The 14145-nt window shown below is 38.1% G+C and overlaps 1 protein-coding gene across 2 annotated transcripts in view; it reads right to left on the reverse strand.

Moving 5' to 3' along the window:
- The window catches only part of Sdk1 (sidekick cell adhesion molecule 1), a 986062-nt gene extending 971923 nt beyond the window's left edge, over positions 1 to 14139 (reverse strand). Inside the window, exon 1 of one of the 2 annotated variants that reach the window (XM_023713416.1) lies at positions 13998 to 14139. In XM_023713416.1, the coding sequence (XP_023569184.1) occupies positions 13998 to 14025 (28 nt within the window). In that variant the 5' untranslated portion in view covers positions 14026 to 14139. The remainder of the gene's footprint in view (positions 1 to 13997) is intronic. The other variant, XM_023713415.1, reaches the window with a different exon arrangement.
- Between the last annotated feature and the right edge of the window lie 6 nt (positions 14140 to 14145).

A 14145-nucleotide genomic window follows, 5' to 3' on the forward strand; every position in this document is an offset into this window, starting at 1 on the left:
AGTTGAACCAACTCCCAAAAATGACTGCCATTTAATGTCATCTGGAAATGAAGCCGTTCTGCTTCTAGGGTAGGATTCTGAGAGTTTTTTTTTTTCTGTTTTGGGCAGTGAAAAAAAAAAAAAGGGGGGGGGGGTGAGGATGTAGCTCAGTGGGATAGCTTTTGTCTGGCATGTGTAAGGTCCTAGAGTATTCCCAATGCCACATAAAGAAAAACTGTTTTTGATCCTGGCATTTGAACCTTCTACCTATTTGGTAAGAATCTTGTTATAATCTAGGCGTTGAGTTCTTTGCTCCTGTTTTTCAGTCTCTTTCTACCTGAATCCTTTGTCTTTGGTCTCAAATCCTAATCTGAATATCCAGACTCTACCATCATCTGTATACTATGAACAAACATCTGAGACCTCTGTATGGCTTCCATGGTCCTCAATTATCAACTTCACTGCCTTATATTTGCCAGTGCCTATTCCCCATATACTAAAGCTCCATGAAGGAAAAAACAGCACTAAAATATTTGATTACTCAGCTGTTCACTTTTGAAATATTTAACTGATAAAAATTTTATATAGTTCACCTTTGACTAACATGGGTTTGAACTGTATGGATCCACTTGTATGCATTTTTTTTATTTTAGGACAGGGTGTACAGGGTATACAGGGTCTCACTGTATAGATTAGACTCATAGTGATCCTCCTGTTTACAGCCTACCAAATGCTGAGATTACAGGTATGCACCACCACATCCAGTCTCAATGGCCATCTCAGTGCACCCTGGGGGAAAGGCCAGCACAACAGGCCAGGGGATCGAACTCCTGGCCCCTGCTTCTGCCTAAGCAGGCTCTTTAATTCACTGAGCTATTTGGCTGGCCCTGTACACATTCTTTTTGAGATCTGCAGCAATATGAAAAAATTACAAGCCAATAAACTAGAAATATCAAAAACATTAAGAAAAATCATGAATGCATAAAACATGTAAGTTTATGAACTTAGCATTTATTATCATTAAATATACACAAATCCATTATAAAAAGTTAGAATTTATCAAAACATACAGATAGTACACAGTGGCATTCACAGAGAAGTATAAACAAACATGATGATGCATTATAAAACCATAATTGTAACTCAGTGGTAGAGTTCATGCTTAGTATGTGCAAGGTCCTGAGTTCAATCCTCAACACCAAAAGAAAAAAATACAACTACATACAATTAACTAGTTCATACTGTACTACTGTAATAATTTCAGATATTTCCTGTTGCTGTTGCAATAAGCTGAAGTGTTGAGAGTATATTCTTAAAATGCCCTGTACCAATAATCATCTCACCTTGAGCATGTCTTTCCAGTAAATAAAGTCAGTATACAGAACGTGGGTGCCCCAACACTGTTTAAGTGTCAGCTGAGTATTTACTATGTACTGTGTACATAGTAATGTGTTTTGAAATGAGTATACATTGTATAATAGACTAAATCTAGCTAGTTAAGATATACATTATTTCATGAGCTTTATGGTAAAAATGCTTAAAATCTACTAAACAAGTATTAAGAATAAAATACATTAACACTAGTTACCAGGCTATAAAATAGATCTTTTGAGTTTATTACTCTCAACTACACTTTTGTATCCTCTGACAAACATCTCCCCCCCCCAAAAAAAAAAAAACATCTCCCCAATCCCATTGCCTCCCACCCCATCACTCATACTCCTTTGTTAATCTGCACACATTACTACACTGGTAGTGTAAATTGTTAATGTAGTTGGCCCTCAGTATCCTTGGGGGATTTGTGTCAGTACCTCACACCCACCAGACACCAAAATCTGCAGATCTTCAAATTCCTTATGTAAAATTGTGCAGCATTTGCATATAACCTACACACATCTGCCCATATACTTTAAATCTCTAGATTAATTATGGCATCTAGTATGATGCAAACATTATATAACTAGCTGTAAGCTATATTATTTAGGGTCTAAATGTCTATATGAGTTCAGTAAAAATGCAATTTCTTTTGCCCAAATATCGTCAATGTGGAGTTGGCGGAATCCATGGACATGCAACCCACAGATACAGACAGCCAACTGTACTCACTGTTCTCAAACCACAAGGCAATTTTAAGGAACATGTCACTATATTGCTTCCTATCATTTAGCTGCCTTCAGCTTCTCTTCAGGCTCATTTTCTTTCTTCCTGAAGTACATCTAGTACATCTAGTACAACTGCTAAAAAACACCTCCTCCAACAAAAGTCTAACATCTATAAATGGTTAAAAAATGTCTATTTCGGCCAGGGAGATGGCTCAGTAGAATAAGCACTTGCCTGACAAGCTCAAGGGCCTGAGTTCAATACCCAGTTCTGCAAAAAAAAAAAAAAACAATGTCTATTTCATGCTTACCTTTGAACATTACTTTAAAAGCATATATACTTCTATGTTCGTGTTCTCTCACCTCAGTAATTAGAAGATATTAATCATCACCTTCCACAACAAATGTCTGCCAGTGTAGATATCTACTTGCCTCATCTCCTTGCTTTCTCATTTTTCTAGTATTTCCTCTGCAATTTTTACATATCCTGATTGTAATTCCTTATACTTCTGGAATGTAAGAACTCAGGCCTTGCACCATGAAAATTTTCAGCAATTATATCTTCTATTTTTTCTTTCTGGATGCTAATACAAGTTAATATTGGACTTTTTCATTCTGAACTTCATGAATCTTGACCACTCATTTTCCATCTCTTTCTCTCTCTCTCTCTCTCTCTCTCTCTCTCTCTCTCTCTCTCTCTCTCCCTCCCTCTCCCTCTCCCTCTCCCTCTCCCTCTCATGCTGTTTTCCAAGCAATTTCCTCAAATCTCCTTTTAAAAAATCAATAGTTTTCTCTTTAAGTATATCCATTTGACTGTTTAACCTGTCCATTCAGGTTACTATCTAAATTTAATGACCATAATTTTCATTTTTAGCAGTTCTATTTGGTTTTTTGCCAAATCTACATGTTCATTTTCTAATCTGTTCTTTCATTATGGTCTTACTCCTTTCATCTCTAATAATTTTCAACAAGCAATCTCTTTTATGTGTTCCATCATCTTTACCTCCTGGAGTACCAATTCTCCTATTCATAACATTTGCTGGCTTTCCTTCATAGCGATTCACTTCCTTGTGTGGTGGGGTCATTTTTGTATTTCAAGTTCATCTCTATCATGAGTTGTTTCTTCCAGAAGAGTTTCAGGTTTTTAATCTGCTCTGCAGGACAGTTTCACACTTACTTCTAAGGGCTCAATTAGTTTCCATAGTATTGGGCCAGGTTTTGTGCTAATTTATCAGTGTGAGAGTTAACTGCACTGGAAGAAATGCTAAATTTGAACCTATCCCCATTGTGAGCTTCAGCCTTAGGTTTACGATGTCTTTCTTTATCATCACCAACTCAGGAGGACAGCAAGCTTCTTAGTACTCTCCCAGACTAGTAGGCAAGGATTTTCTACTTTTGGGGTTTTCTTTTCTTTTTTTTAAAGATAGCTCTATGGCAGACGATCTCTATCTTCCAACTTTATGCAGAACTGAGGCAAGTCTTTTGCTTATTCCAAGACCCCACATCCCAGCACACCCCCATCAGATCCTCAAGGTCTGATCTGGACCTACCAGATGTGTCCAGATCTGGACCTACCATAGACCTGGAGCTCCTAATTACTGCCCTTACATGGAGTTCACTTTTCACTTCTCGCACTTGGGGATTTCCTGGTCATTCAAGCCCAGGAATGCTTTTGTTTGTTCTTGCTAAATTTTGCCCACAGTTTCTGTGTGTTTATAGTGGGGATTTCAGTCCTCTGGCAGCAATGCTGCTCGAAGCCTCCAGTAGTCACAACATATAAAATTGAAATAACTTTTCAGAACTGTGATGAACACCACCATTTGCCAGATGACAACAGCCCACATTTTTTTTTCCATCCTCAAGAACAAATTTCAAATAAATACTCCTAAGGCATTTTAAAATCATTTTGTTCCTATGCATTTCAAATGCCTATGTAGTTCTTTCCTTGCCTAAGAATTTCCACAGTATGAAAACATGCCTGTTGACTCATAGAACTTGAGAGAAGTTATACTTAAAAAGATCACCATGCCCCCTAAATAATAAAGCCCGTGGCCTTTCTTGGTCCTTGTTTTCGCTGACCTGTCTGCACCAATAGTGACTGTTGCAGTTTTTCTATCCCAATCCCAGCTCACTATTATTCTTATATTATCACAACCAGTTTCTCCCCTTAAAATGTATCCAGTAAATCAAAGCCAGATTACTATTAATATAATACTTCTCTAGTCATCTCAACTGTTCACACTCCCACTTTGTACTACAGTGTCTCATTAATTGCTAATGATTTGGGGGGGAGAGAGAAAGGCAGCATGATTCCTGTCCACCAAACTTTAATTAATACCAGCTACACCTAACACATTTTGGTTGTATGCTATGTAGAGTACTTGGTAAGGTGTTAAAGATCTTACCTGCAATCACATTAATCAATCTTCATAACAGCTATTATGAAGTAGGTACAATTATATTACTCTTATGGATGGGAAAATTAAAGCTTAAAGATTAAACAACCAATCCAAGGAAAGAAGTCCAGCAAGTGGTTGAGTCATTTCTATTTTATGCCAAGCCCATACCTTTTTTTTAATGTATTTGGTATATGGTCTCACTACGTAACTGGACTCATAGCAATCCTCTTGTTTTCAGCCTCCCCAGTGCTGGGATTACAGGCATGCATCACCACGCCCACACTCAGTGGCCGCTCAACATGCTCATGGGGTGAGACTGGCATGGCATGTGGTATGGGGGGATCAAACTCCATCCCTGCACATGCCTGAGCAGGAGTTTAGTCTGCTGAGCTCTTGCGGGCCCTGCCAAGCCCATACTCTTCTGTTTCCACAAATACTTATCCCAAGAACCTAGTCCCCTCCTCTGATTGCAAAACTCATTCAGCCAGTTACCATCTTAACAGCTCTGTCAGGATGTCCCATGAGTATCTTGTAACCAACTGAGCATGGCAGCACATGCCTGTAATGCCAGAACTTTGGGGAGCTGAGGCAGAAGATATTACAAGTTCAGGACCTGCTTGGGCAACTGATCAAGACCCTACCCAAAATAAAATAAAAAAAAACTGAAAGGGGTGCTAGTGACTTAACTTTGTTCAAATGCCTTGAGTTCATTCATATATATATATATATATATATATAACACCAATGTTAAAAACACTGAGGCAGTCCAAACTAAGTGAATCACTGTACTAACCAACTACTTATACAAGTCATAAACCTGAACACCAACTTTTTCTCCAGTTTTATTGATATACATGCATAGTACATAATGATTACATTCATCATGAGAAGTAGGTACATGCACATAATACATCTTCATCCATTTTACTTCCTTTCTCTTTTACCTCTCTTCTTCTTTGCACCTCTTGGTCCCCTTTCCTTTTGTAAAAGTTAGAACCTCCCTGTTTCCTATTCTCTTTTATTTTGCTCTTTACATTTTTATTTCCTCATTTAAGAAAACATATGATATCTAAGCTTGGGTTTGATTTCACTTAAGATTACGCTTTTAATGTGTATCAATTTTCCTACAAAAGATTCAAGATTATCCTTATGTTCCATATCCAGCCTATTAACAAATCCTGTCCATTTTTGGCCTCCAAATGTCTCTCTCCTCTATCACCTCTCCCTGTCTCCAGCAGTACATTGGTACTCCCAGCTGCTACTTCCTTCTATCTCCACTGCTGTCATAGCCTAGCTCATCTAGCGTTACTCATTCTGGCTTCATCTACCCATTCCTCAGTGTTGCAACACAAATGATGCTTTTTTTCCCTTCAGGGTAATGATTTTAAAACACAGATCTGATCATTAGACAAATTCTGAACCCGGGACCAAAGCTTTAAATTAATCTTTATTTCAGGGTCTGAAGCTATAAGATGCAAAGATTGGCAACAACTGCGTCACAGCCACAAACAGAAAGCAATCTTCAGTCAAGAATGACACCAACACAGAATCAAAAACAAAGAGAGATGATGAAAAGGGCAGTTAGTACCTGAGGATTTGGTTTGGTTTCTTTGTGGTCCTAGAGATCAAAACCAGGCCCTCCTGCACTTGAGCACAGGGATCCCATTATAACTGACGTGGAACTGAATCTTAAACTTGTTCAAGTTTGCAAGTATGCTGCTAGTTATCATCATGATACTTCTGGGTCCTTCCAATAAAGTCCTTTTTTTCTTTAGTTCAGCCTAACTTTCTAATTTTTTAGCTAAGCAAAACAGCTTAAAGAAGCCAGGATGATACACTCTTTTAAAAAGGAAGCCATGCCTATCAGGTAAAAATAAAATAAATTCTAAGTAAAATAAAAATACCTTTGGTCAGAAAATTTTAAATGTGCTCAATGTTTGTACACTCATGTATCCCCCCCTTTACAGACACTACATGAAATGCTTTAGCACAAGAGTCATGCTTTATTGTTTTGCAAATCATTGCTTATTCAAAGAACTGAATAATGTTGAATAAAAAAAGTACAAGTAGAAATATGACTACACAATAATATTAGTGGCAAATTTACATCCTTGGAAACTCATTCCCTTTGGGAATAGTTCATACATTCACTCATACAAATAATACCTTTTTCTGGTATCACAGTACCACTATTGTATTTCTTAACTGTGATCTTACATTGTTAATTATTATAAACTCACCATGTTTTTAGCCAAAAATTTTATAAACAGCAAAAATAAATGGAGAAGTGGTATGCCCCAAATGAAAAACTTTATCTGTGGAAACCTGATAGTACATCCTACATAAATACTTTTTCTGTTGCCATCTGGTGGTTCACGTATAAAATCAATGCTGACAACCATGTGTACAAGAGCTTAGTCACACACAATCAAAAATTTTTCATTCTTTTTGCACTGCACAAAACATGCAGGGTAAAATCAAGATAGAACAGCCCTTCACTCTAAAAACAGGCTCTCTCTTGTGAGAAAATCATAAACGTACCCCAAAAAAACTCCAGTTGATCACTGTAACCTAAGTCATATAAAATAACTTAATAGAAACCTGAATATATGCCTAACTAGCATGCTTTCTATCACAACTTCCACTACCAATTATTGTAAAGAGAGGCAAGTAAGTACTGGAAATTCCTATGTATCACCCTAGTCTTCCCCAAGTCACTAACGCTATTCTTTGATTAACTTTCTCATATTGTGGAAAGACTATTCATCTCTATAAAACCCAAATTCTGAACCTCTCAGAGTAAAGAATTTGATCTGAGGTACACAGAAGAGTGATAAAAGGGGAAAAAAAGGCAACAAAACATTCCACTCAACATAACTTTATCTGTGTTGTAATCAGTTTCAGGGTCTAGGCCATTCTCTAATGCACACATCTCCAAAGATGGATCCCAAGAATTTAAATTAAAAAACAGACAAGCCAAAAACACTGCTAACTATAGTCTCAGATGCTCAATAAACTAATCTCCAAAGATTAGTAAATTAATAGATTTATTTGACTGACATGTCAGTTGTCAAGAAACTGGATTAACTGATAGCTGCTAACTTCACTACACATTGTGTACCAACATCATGCTAGCTAAGCCTGTTAAAGTGGAAAATAATTCTTGTGTTAATTTTAAAGACCCTTTGATTTACTGAAAGTCCCTAATGAAGACAATTAAACCGCCATTAGGTTGAGCAAAGGAATATCAACAGACACTATCTACTAATCTCTATAATTACTGATGGTCCAGCAAACATAAACATCCTTATAACCGTGATTATTTCATTTATTTTTACATATCTCACTGCATTAATGCCTTCCATAGATTTTGGTTAGTCTTGCCCTTTCCTCTCCTGGCCATTCAGATAAATAAGCATCCCTTATTTTAAAAGATTTCTCCAAACTGCAGTTTACACTGATAAAGTATGGTACTAATTTGTTTTACAGAACCTAAAATTTTGAGCATAAGCCATTTTCAGCCTTATATATCATGTGTTAGATGGCAGCACCTAAGGAGAAATACTATATTGCACCTCAGTGGTCTTCAACACTGTAAATGCCTTGCAAACTTAAAATGAAGAGAAGCAGCTCCTAAGAGCAAAGACATATGGAGTTACAGAATCTCTAGATAGGAGGCACATTTAGAGAATCTGGTGAAGGGCAGAAAGGATACAACATACAAAAGATCAGAGAATCAGAGCAGAACGATTTTGAACATCTAGTCTAACCTCCTCCTTTACAGGTGAGAAAACAGACTCAGAGAGGCTAACAGACTTGCTCATATGCTAAGGTAGTTTCAGAACGAGATAAAATCCAGGACTACTGACACTTAGCCAATACCTTTTACATTTGCCACATCCATGTTTCTAGGGAAAATAGTCTCATTACCACAATACCCATGACACTAGAGCCAGGCTGATGCAATGAGTCTCTGGCTTTAGAGTTGCCGGTCAGGATGCCAAGCCATGCCAATACTCAAACAAATTTCATAAATCTACATTCCCATAATATTTATTTTTATATTAGGATATAATAAAAAGTGTTGAGGTAATGAAGCTGTGAAATGAATAATTTCTCCACAATCAGTCTCAGATATCGGACTAAATAACACGCAAACAGTAATCTGCTGAACTATGATAGACTTTCGCACTTCAGGTATTCACTGAAAGGCTTATTATTGTAATTTTGACGGCAGAAAGTGCTACACTTGCAGTCCTAATTGATAAAATATATATGCCCTCAGGATTATGGGTACAAATGTTTTTTACCCTTTTTACTAGCAGTACAAATACAGGGGAAAATTTAATACCTTATAGAAATATTGAAGTAAATTTAATCATAACAAAAAAGAGTATGTATGTAAATGTAAATGCTCAATGGCATTAGGTAGAAATGTATCACTGCTAACTAGGAGTATTTAACCAAATAATAAAATATATCAATGCCTTCTTTTAAATAATTCTAACTCTTCTTTATGCTATATATTTCCATCTATTTTCATTCACTATCCTCAGCTTCACTCAACTTCTATGCATCATATGGAACGTATCTACTCTGCTACAAATACTATTTTCTTTACTTCTTAGAAAAATTTAAGCTATGACATAATCAAAACACATCTCTAAAATTTTCTCTTTATTTTTTGTCCATTTCAGGCTCTAGTTTTAGTCAACAGCAGCAGTCTGATTTCTGGGACATCCGAAGAAGATGAGAAGGCAGGCAGAAAGATACTACATGTGGCAAATATCTGCCACCTGAGACACCAAACCCCACATATTAACAAAACTTATGTGAAGACACTTAGGATGGAAATATAAAGTCAACACATATGTAGACTTTAACTGCAAGGTCTCATTTGATATCACTTAATTACAAGATTAAATTGCAACCTTCCACTTTGTTTTACGCCAAAACCTGAAGCCAGAGGAAATTTCCTGATTAGGTATGGTCCCAGTATGCAGCTGAACTTAACCACTATTATAAAATGCATGTTAAAATAATAAATGAAAGATGTGCATCTTTCAAATTCTACCTCTTTGTTAAATATAATCCTTGTACTATACTGCAGATAAACAGAATTTTTAAAATGTTCTACAAAGAAATTATCAAAGCACTGCTATTGGCCCACTCTTGTAAAGTGAAGCCATACCAGCAGACTGCCACAACTTACTCTCAGCTGGAATTCCAGCTTTGTTATGAATAAAAACTGGAAGGAAGGGAAGAAGTGTCCCAGAATGGTGATAACCATTTTATTAAGCAAGAGGGCTTAGGTATGAAGGAGCCATGCACATTTCCCTTCCAAATTATTATCTTTCAAGTCACTATTATAATTAAGGTTATAAACCTGAAATCCGAAGTAATTCAACAGGGCATTTGAAAACATTGTTCACCACCTTCCCTGTAACGTGGATCAGACTAACTCCACCACCACTTCTCCTTCTCCCTCTCCTTACAAAAGCTATAAGAGAAACACTCCAGTCAGCTGTAAATGTGGATTGTGTTCAAAGACTTGGGATCATGCTTTTCTTTCTGGCTTCACGACTAACAGTCCTGATAAAACTAGGCAAATTAGTTAACATCTCAGTATCTCAGTTTCCTAACAAGTAAAATGAGAGAAACACTCAGGGGTTGTTCTGAAGAATAAATGAGCCTTTGTGCTTAGCATATAAGGGCTCACTGAAAGAGACCTACAGTTGATAACTGCTTACTATAGAGTTTACAAGATAGTTACCAACAAGCAACTAATTGCCAGGTGCTAAGTATGCAATGGTCTAACAAGATTTAATTCAATATGTATCTGAGCCCTTCATAAGCATTAAGACTCTGGTGAAGAAAGTGGTCTGGAACCCAAGTTGAAATTCAAACTACTAGGTTTTGAGGGAGAGGGTTTCCAGGAAGGGAAACAAAGTGCTCCTGGTTTCATGGAAAACAACAAAGGCCAAAAAGGAGGCCAAATTTTTAGTGACCCCATATAACATTGTCTTATAATATTTACACCCAAATAATAGCAGATGCTACTATAATCAGAAAGGTATAATTAGCAGATGCTACTGGGCCAGAGAAAAGTGATACAGACCATAAGAAATTAGTATGAGGGTGACAAGAGAATTGGGTAAGATTATGGGATTAGCAAAATAAGGACAGAAACTCAAAGATATAAGAACACTTTTTGAGCTTTGTAAAATGCATACTTCTAGAACCAGCAGGTCTGAGGTACAGCACAGGTAACTATGTTTTGCAGATTTCATTGGTGATTCTAATACATGCCCCAAATAGCACAAAGCAAGCTCACCAATTGCATAGGACTAGAACATGTGGCTAAAATGCTGATTTGAACACTTAAATCATGAATCTGGATCAACTATAGTGAAAATAGGTTCCAGACCCATAAAAGTCAGTGGAATTTATAGATTGGGAGAAAATTATAGACTCAGGACAAAGTTAAAAGTGGAATGGCTTCATGTGATCTCATTTGATAGGGTTAGGACGTTGACTCTCAAACTTGGCTAAACATCAGAATTACCTGGGGAGGCTCAAAAACCTGATGCCCAAGTCATACCTCAAGTCAACTAAAACACATTCTGAAAGTGAAAGCCAAACATCAGCACTGTTTAAAGCTCCCCCAGGTAATTCCAATGTACAACCAAGTCTGAGAAACACAGAAAGTTTTCAGGCAATCTGTAGGTGACTTAGGGGATAGTAAGTTAATGGTTCTTAAATGCCAGCGTATACAAGAATCACCTGGAAAGTAGACTGTGGCTCAGTAGAAAAAGGGCTAGTTCCCTTGAGGTTTACAAATACCCAAGGTGATTGTAATATATAGCAATGCTTGAGAGCCACTGGGCCAGATAACTAGAAATAACTCCAAATGAGAAACTGAGGAATCTGAACAGCCCAAAGCATTCCCATCCTTCTATGGCTGATGAACACAAGCTCATTCTATGAGGTATAATAAACATTACAGAATAAACCCCAAAAAATAACTGACAGTAAAGTTAAAGGCACCACAGACTTCACACATGTAATATGTACGACTCATCTTTTGCCTCAGAAGTCAACTTTCCAACTACTCACATCTGGCCTCTTGGTGGATAGCATTAAAAAAGCATGCATTGCCACCTGCCTTTCAGAATTAAAAACTTAGCTTTTGAGGAATCCAGAAAAATCAACACACACACAGCAGCAGCAGCAGATACAACAGGAATTCTTGTTACAATGCAGAAAGAAAAAACTCTTACGTTACAGTTGTAAGGTCTGAACCTAGCCTTTCACAAAACATCAGTTGCATACCTCTGCTTGTAACTTCAATAACATATGTAACTCTTATTGAACAATGTTGCCCTTTTTTCTCCTCCCCATCATGACCAAGCCTATCCACAAGATATGCCAGAAGAAAACACTTAGAAACATCAAGAAATCACCCAGCTACATAGTAATACTTTACTTAAGACCACTTCCAACTTAAGACTATTTTATTCAGAATGTTACATTGTATCTGCTAAGATTCAAGAGAATACATTCCTGTGCACATGACCAACTCATCATCCCATCAGAATTCTCTATAGCAGCACCAGAATTTTCATTTTTAAGATACATGAGCTTTTGTCAAATGGTGACATCTCCTCTGTAATATGAATTTTCAATATGATATAAAAAATGATGGATATATTACACATTTCACAGAGCACAGAGAACAGAAACCTGTCAATGAATTTAAAATTTGTGACAATGTATTTGAAATCTTACACTAAAAGATCTGTACACTTCCATAAACCATATAAATGTAAAACAGGTACTAATGCTTTTTACTGGCAACAAGAAATAAAATATTCTAACAAAGTTTGGTTGTTACATTAGTACATTCTTTAATGATTTTAATTAACATTTCAGTTGAAAATAATGCAACACTTTATGTAACCTTCACAGTGCAACTGATGAAAACTTTAATTCCATGTAACATCCAAACAAAGCCCCTGACAGATTTTTTTTTTCCACCACCACTAGAACTTCACAAATCTTCAAATATATAAAGCTATAGGTCTTATTGGAAGCTTATAGTTAAACCATTCTTTTAAAGAAAAAAGGAACTTAAACACTTTAAATCTAAAGGGAATCCTAAGTGTTTAGATTTCTTCACTTGAACCTATCAATCTCATTCTACAAAATGACTTAATAAATGCTTGTCTTCCAGACCGTCATTAATAAGCACAAAAAAGAAAAATTTTACAAGAAAGAGTTAAATTAACCAGAAATATAGTGATTTGTTTTGATGTAGAAACATAAAAGGAGAAATTTATTACATCTTGAGGGGGTGACAATTCAAATAGCAGATAAGAATTGATTTTAAAGTTATTAGTTAAGCTATTTGATAATTTTGAGTTTAGACCTTTACAGTGTTATTCCATTTAAGTCATATGTTGCCACACATAAATTAGCTTCACATGACAGAACATAGCTAATTTTTAAATTTAATGCTCCCAGCTTCCTTAAAATCAGGATACCCAATTCTTTACTTGGGTAGTAGTAGTCCAGGACATGGAAATGAACACCAGTTAATTTTTCTAAAGCTGCCAACAGCAAATAAGATTCACTAATCGGTTTTAAAGACCCCACCGAAAGGCATATTACATGCCGTCGTCCCCACCCCCACTCCACTCAAGCATTCACCGCAAACAGGACTCTGACAGGAGCATAATACTGATTGGGAAATCGAGATATACAAAGGGAGTGAGGGTCCTTTCAAAAGAGATTCCACCTCTGCTTTGAAAAGGTCATTTGCAATCAGCAGATCTTCGTTCTCTATTTTAGAGATCACCACTGTATTCTAAACAGAAGCCAACAGAGGGAGGAAAACAAAGCGGAGCGGCAAAGCTAGGGCTCCAAAAGTTTTTGCTCCACCGCCTGTACCTCACCCACTTGGGGTCGGGGCCCCAGGGCTTGGGGTAGGGGATGACCCGGACCCTGAGGAGAGGCTAGAAAGGGTGAGTAGTAGTGACTGACACTTGATATTTGGAAGTCCACCGCCGATGTCACTCATTGGTAACAAGCCTGCGGTGCAAAGACAGAAATCAACCCACGTCCAATCAGTGCAATGGGACGGCGCTCCAGCGATCCCTTAGGAGTGCTCCGATGCGGGGGATCTCAACTTTGGAGACAGGGGTCCGGGGCCTTTTGAAATAAAAGGCAGTAGACTGGGTGCGTCCTCCAGTGAGCTCAGTTTCCCTCTCCTCGGATTCCTGCGCGAACTAAAAGGCACACCGCATTAACCCCTCGGCTGCCTCCAGACCTAGGGATCCGCAGTACTGACCGGGTCACTCCGAGGGAGAGTGGGTCCCAAAATCTCACGCAGGTGAAGTTCGTAATACTGAGTCCTTACTCCACTGCAGGCGGCGCACCCATCCCCAAGCCTACTCCAGCGGCGTCCCTGGCCCGGACCCCACCCGAGACAGCGCCCCCAGCCCGCGCCCCCCGCGCCTACCTTGTGCCAGCGCCCGCACCAAGTGCATCTGAAGCGCGAGTAGTGCCCACCACCCGCGGCGGCCCGGGCCGAACTTTGCCGCCTGCCGCCCCGCGTCCCGGCCGGGGGTCTCGGGGTCGTGGCCGGGTGGAGCCCCCCGCAGCCGCCC

The sequence above is a fragment of the Octodon degus genome, unplaced genomic scaffold (genome assembly GCF_000260255.1).
Source record: "Octodon degus isolate 3935 unplaced genomic scaffold, OctDeg1.0 scaffold00031, whole genome shotgun sequence".
Taxonomy (NCBI): Eukaryota; Metazoa; Chordata; class Mammalia; order Rodentia; family Octodontidae; genus Octodon; species Octodon degus.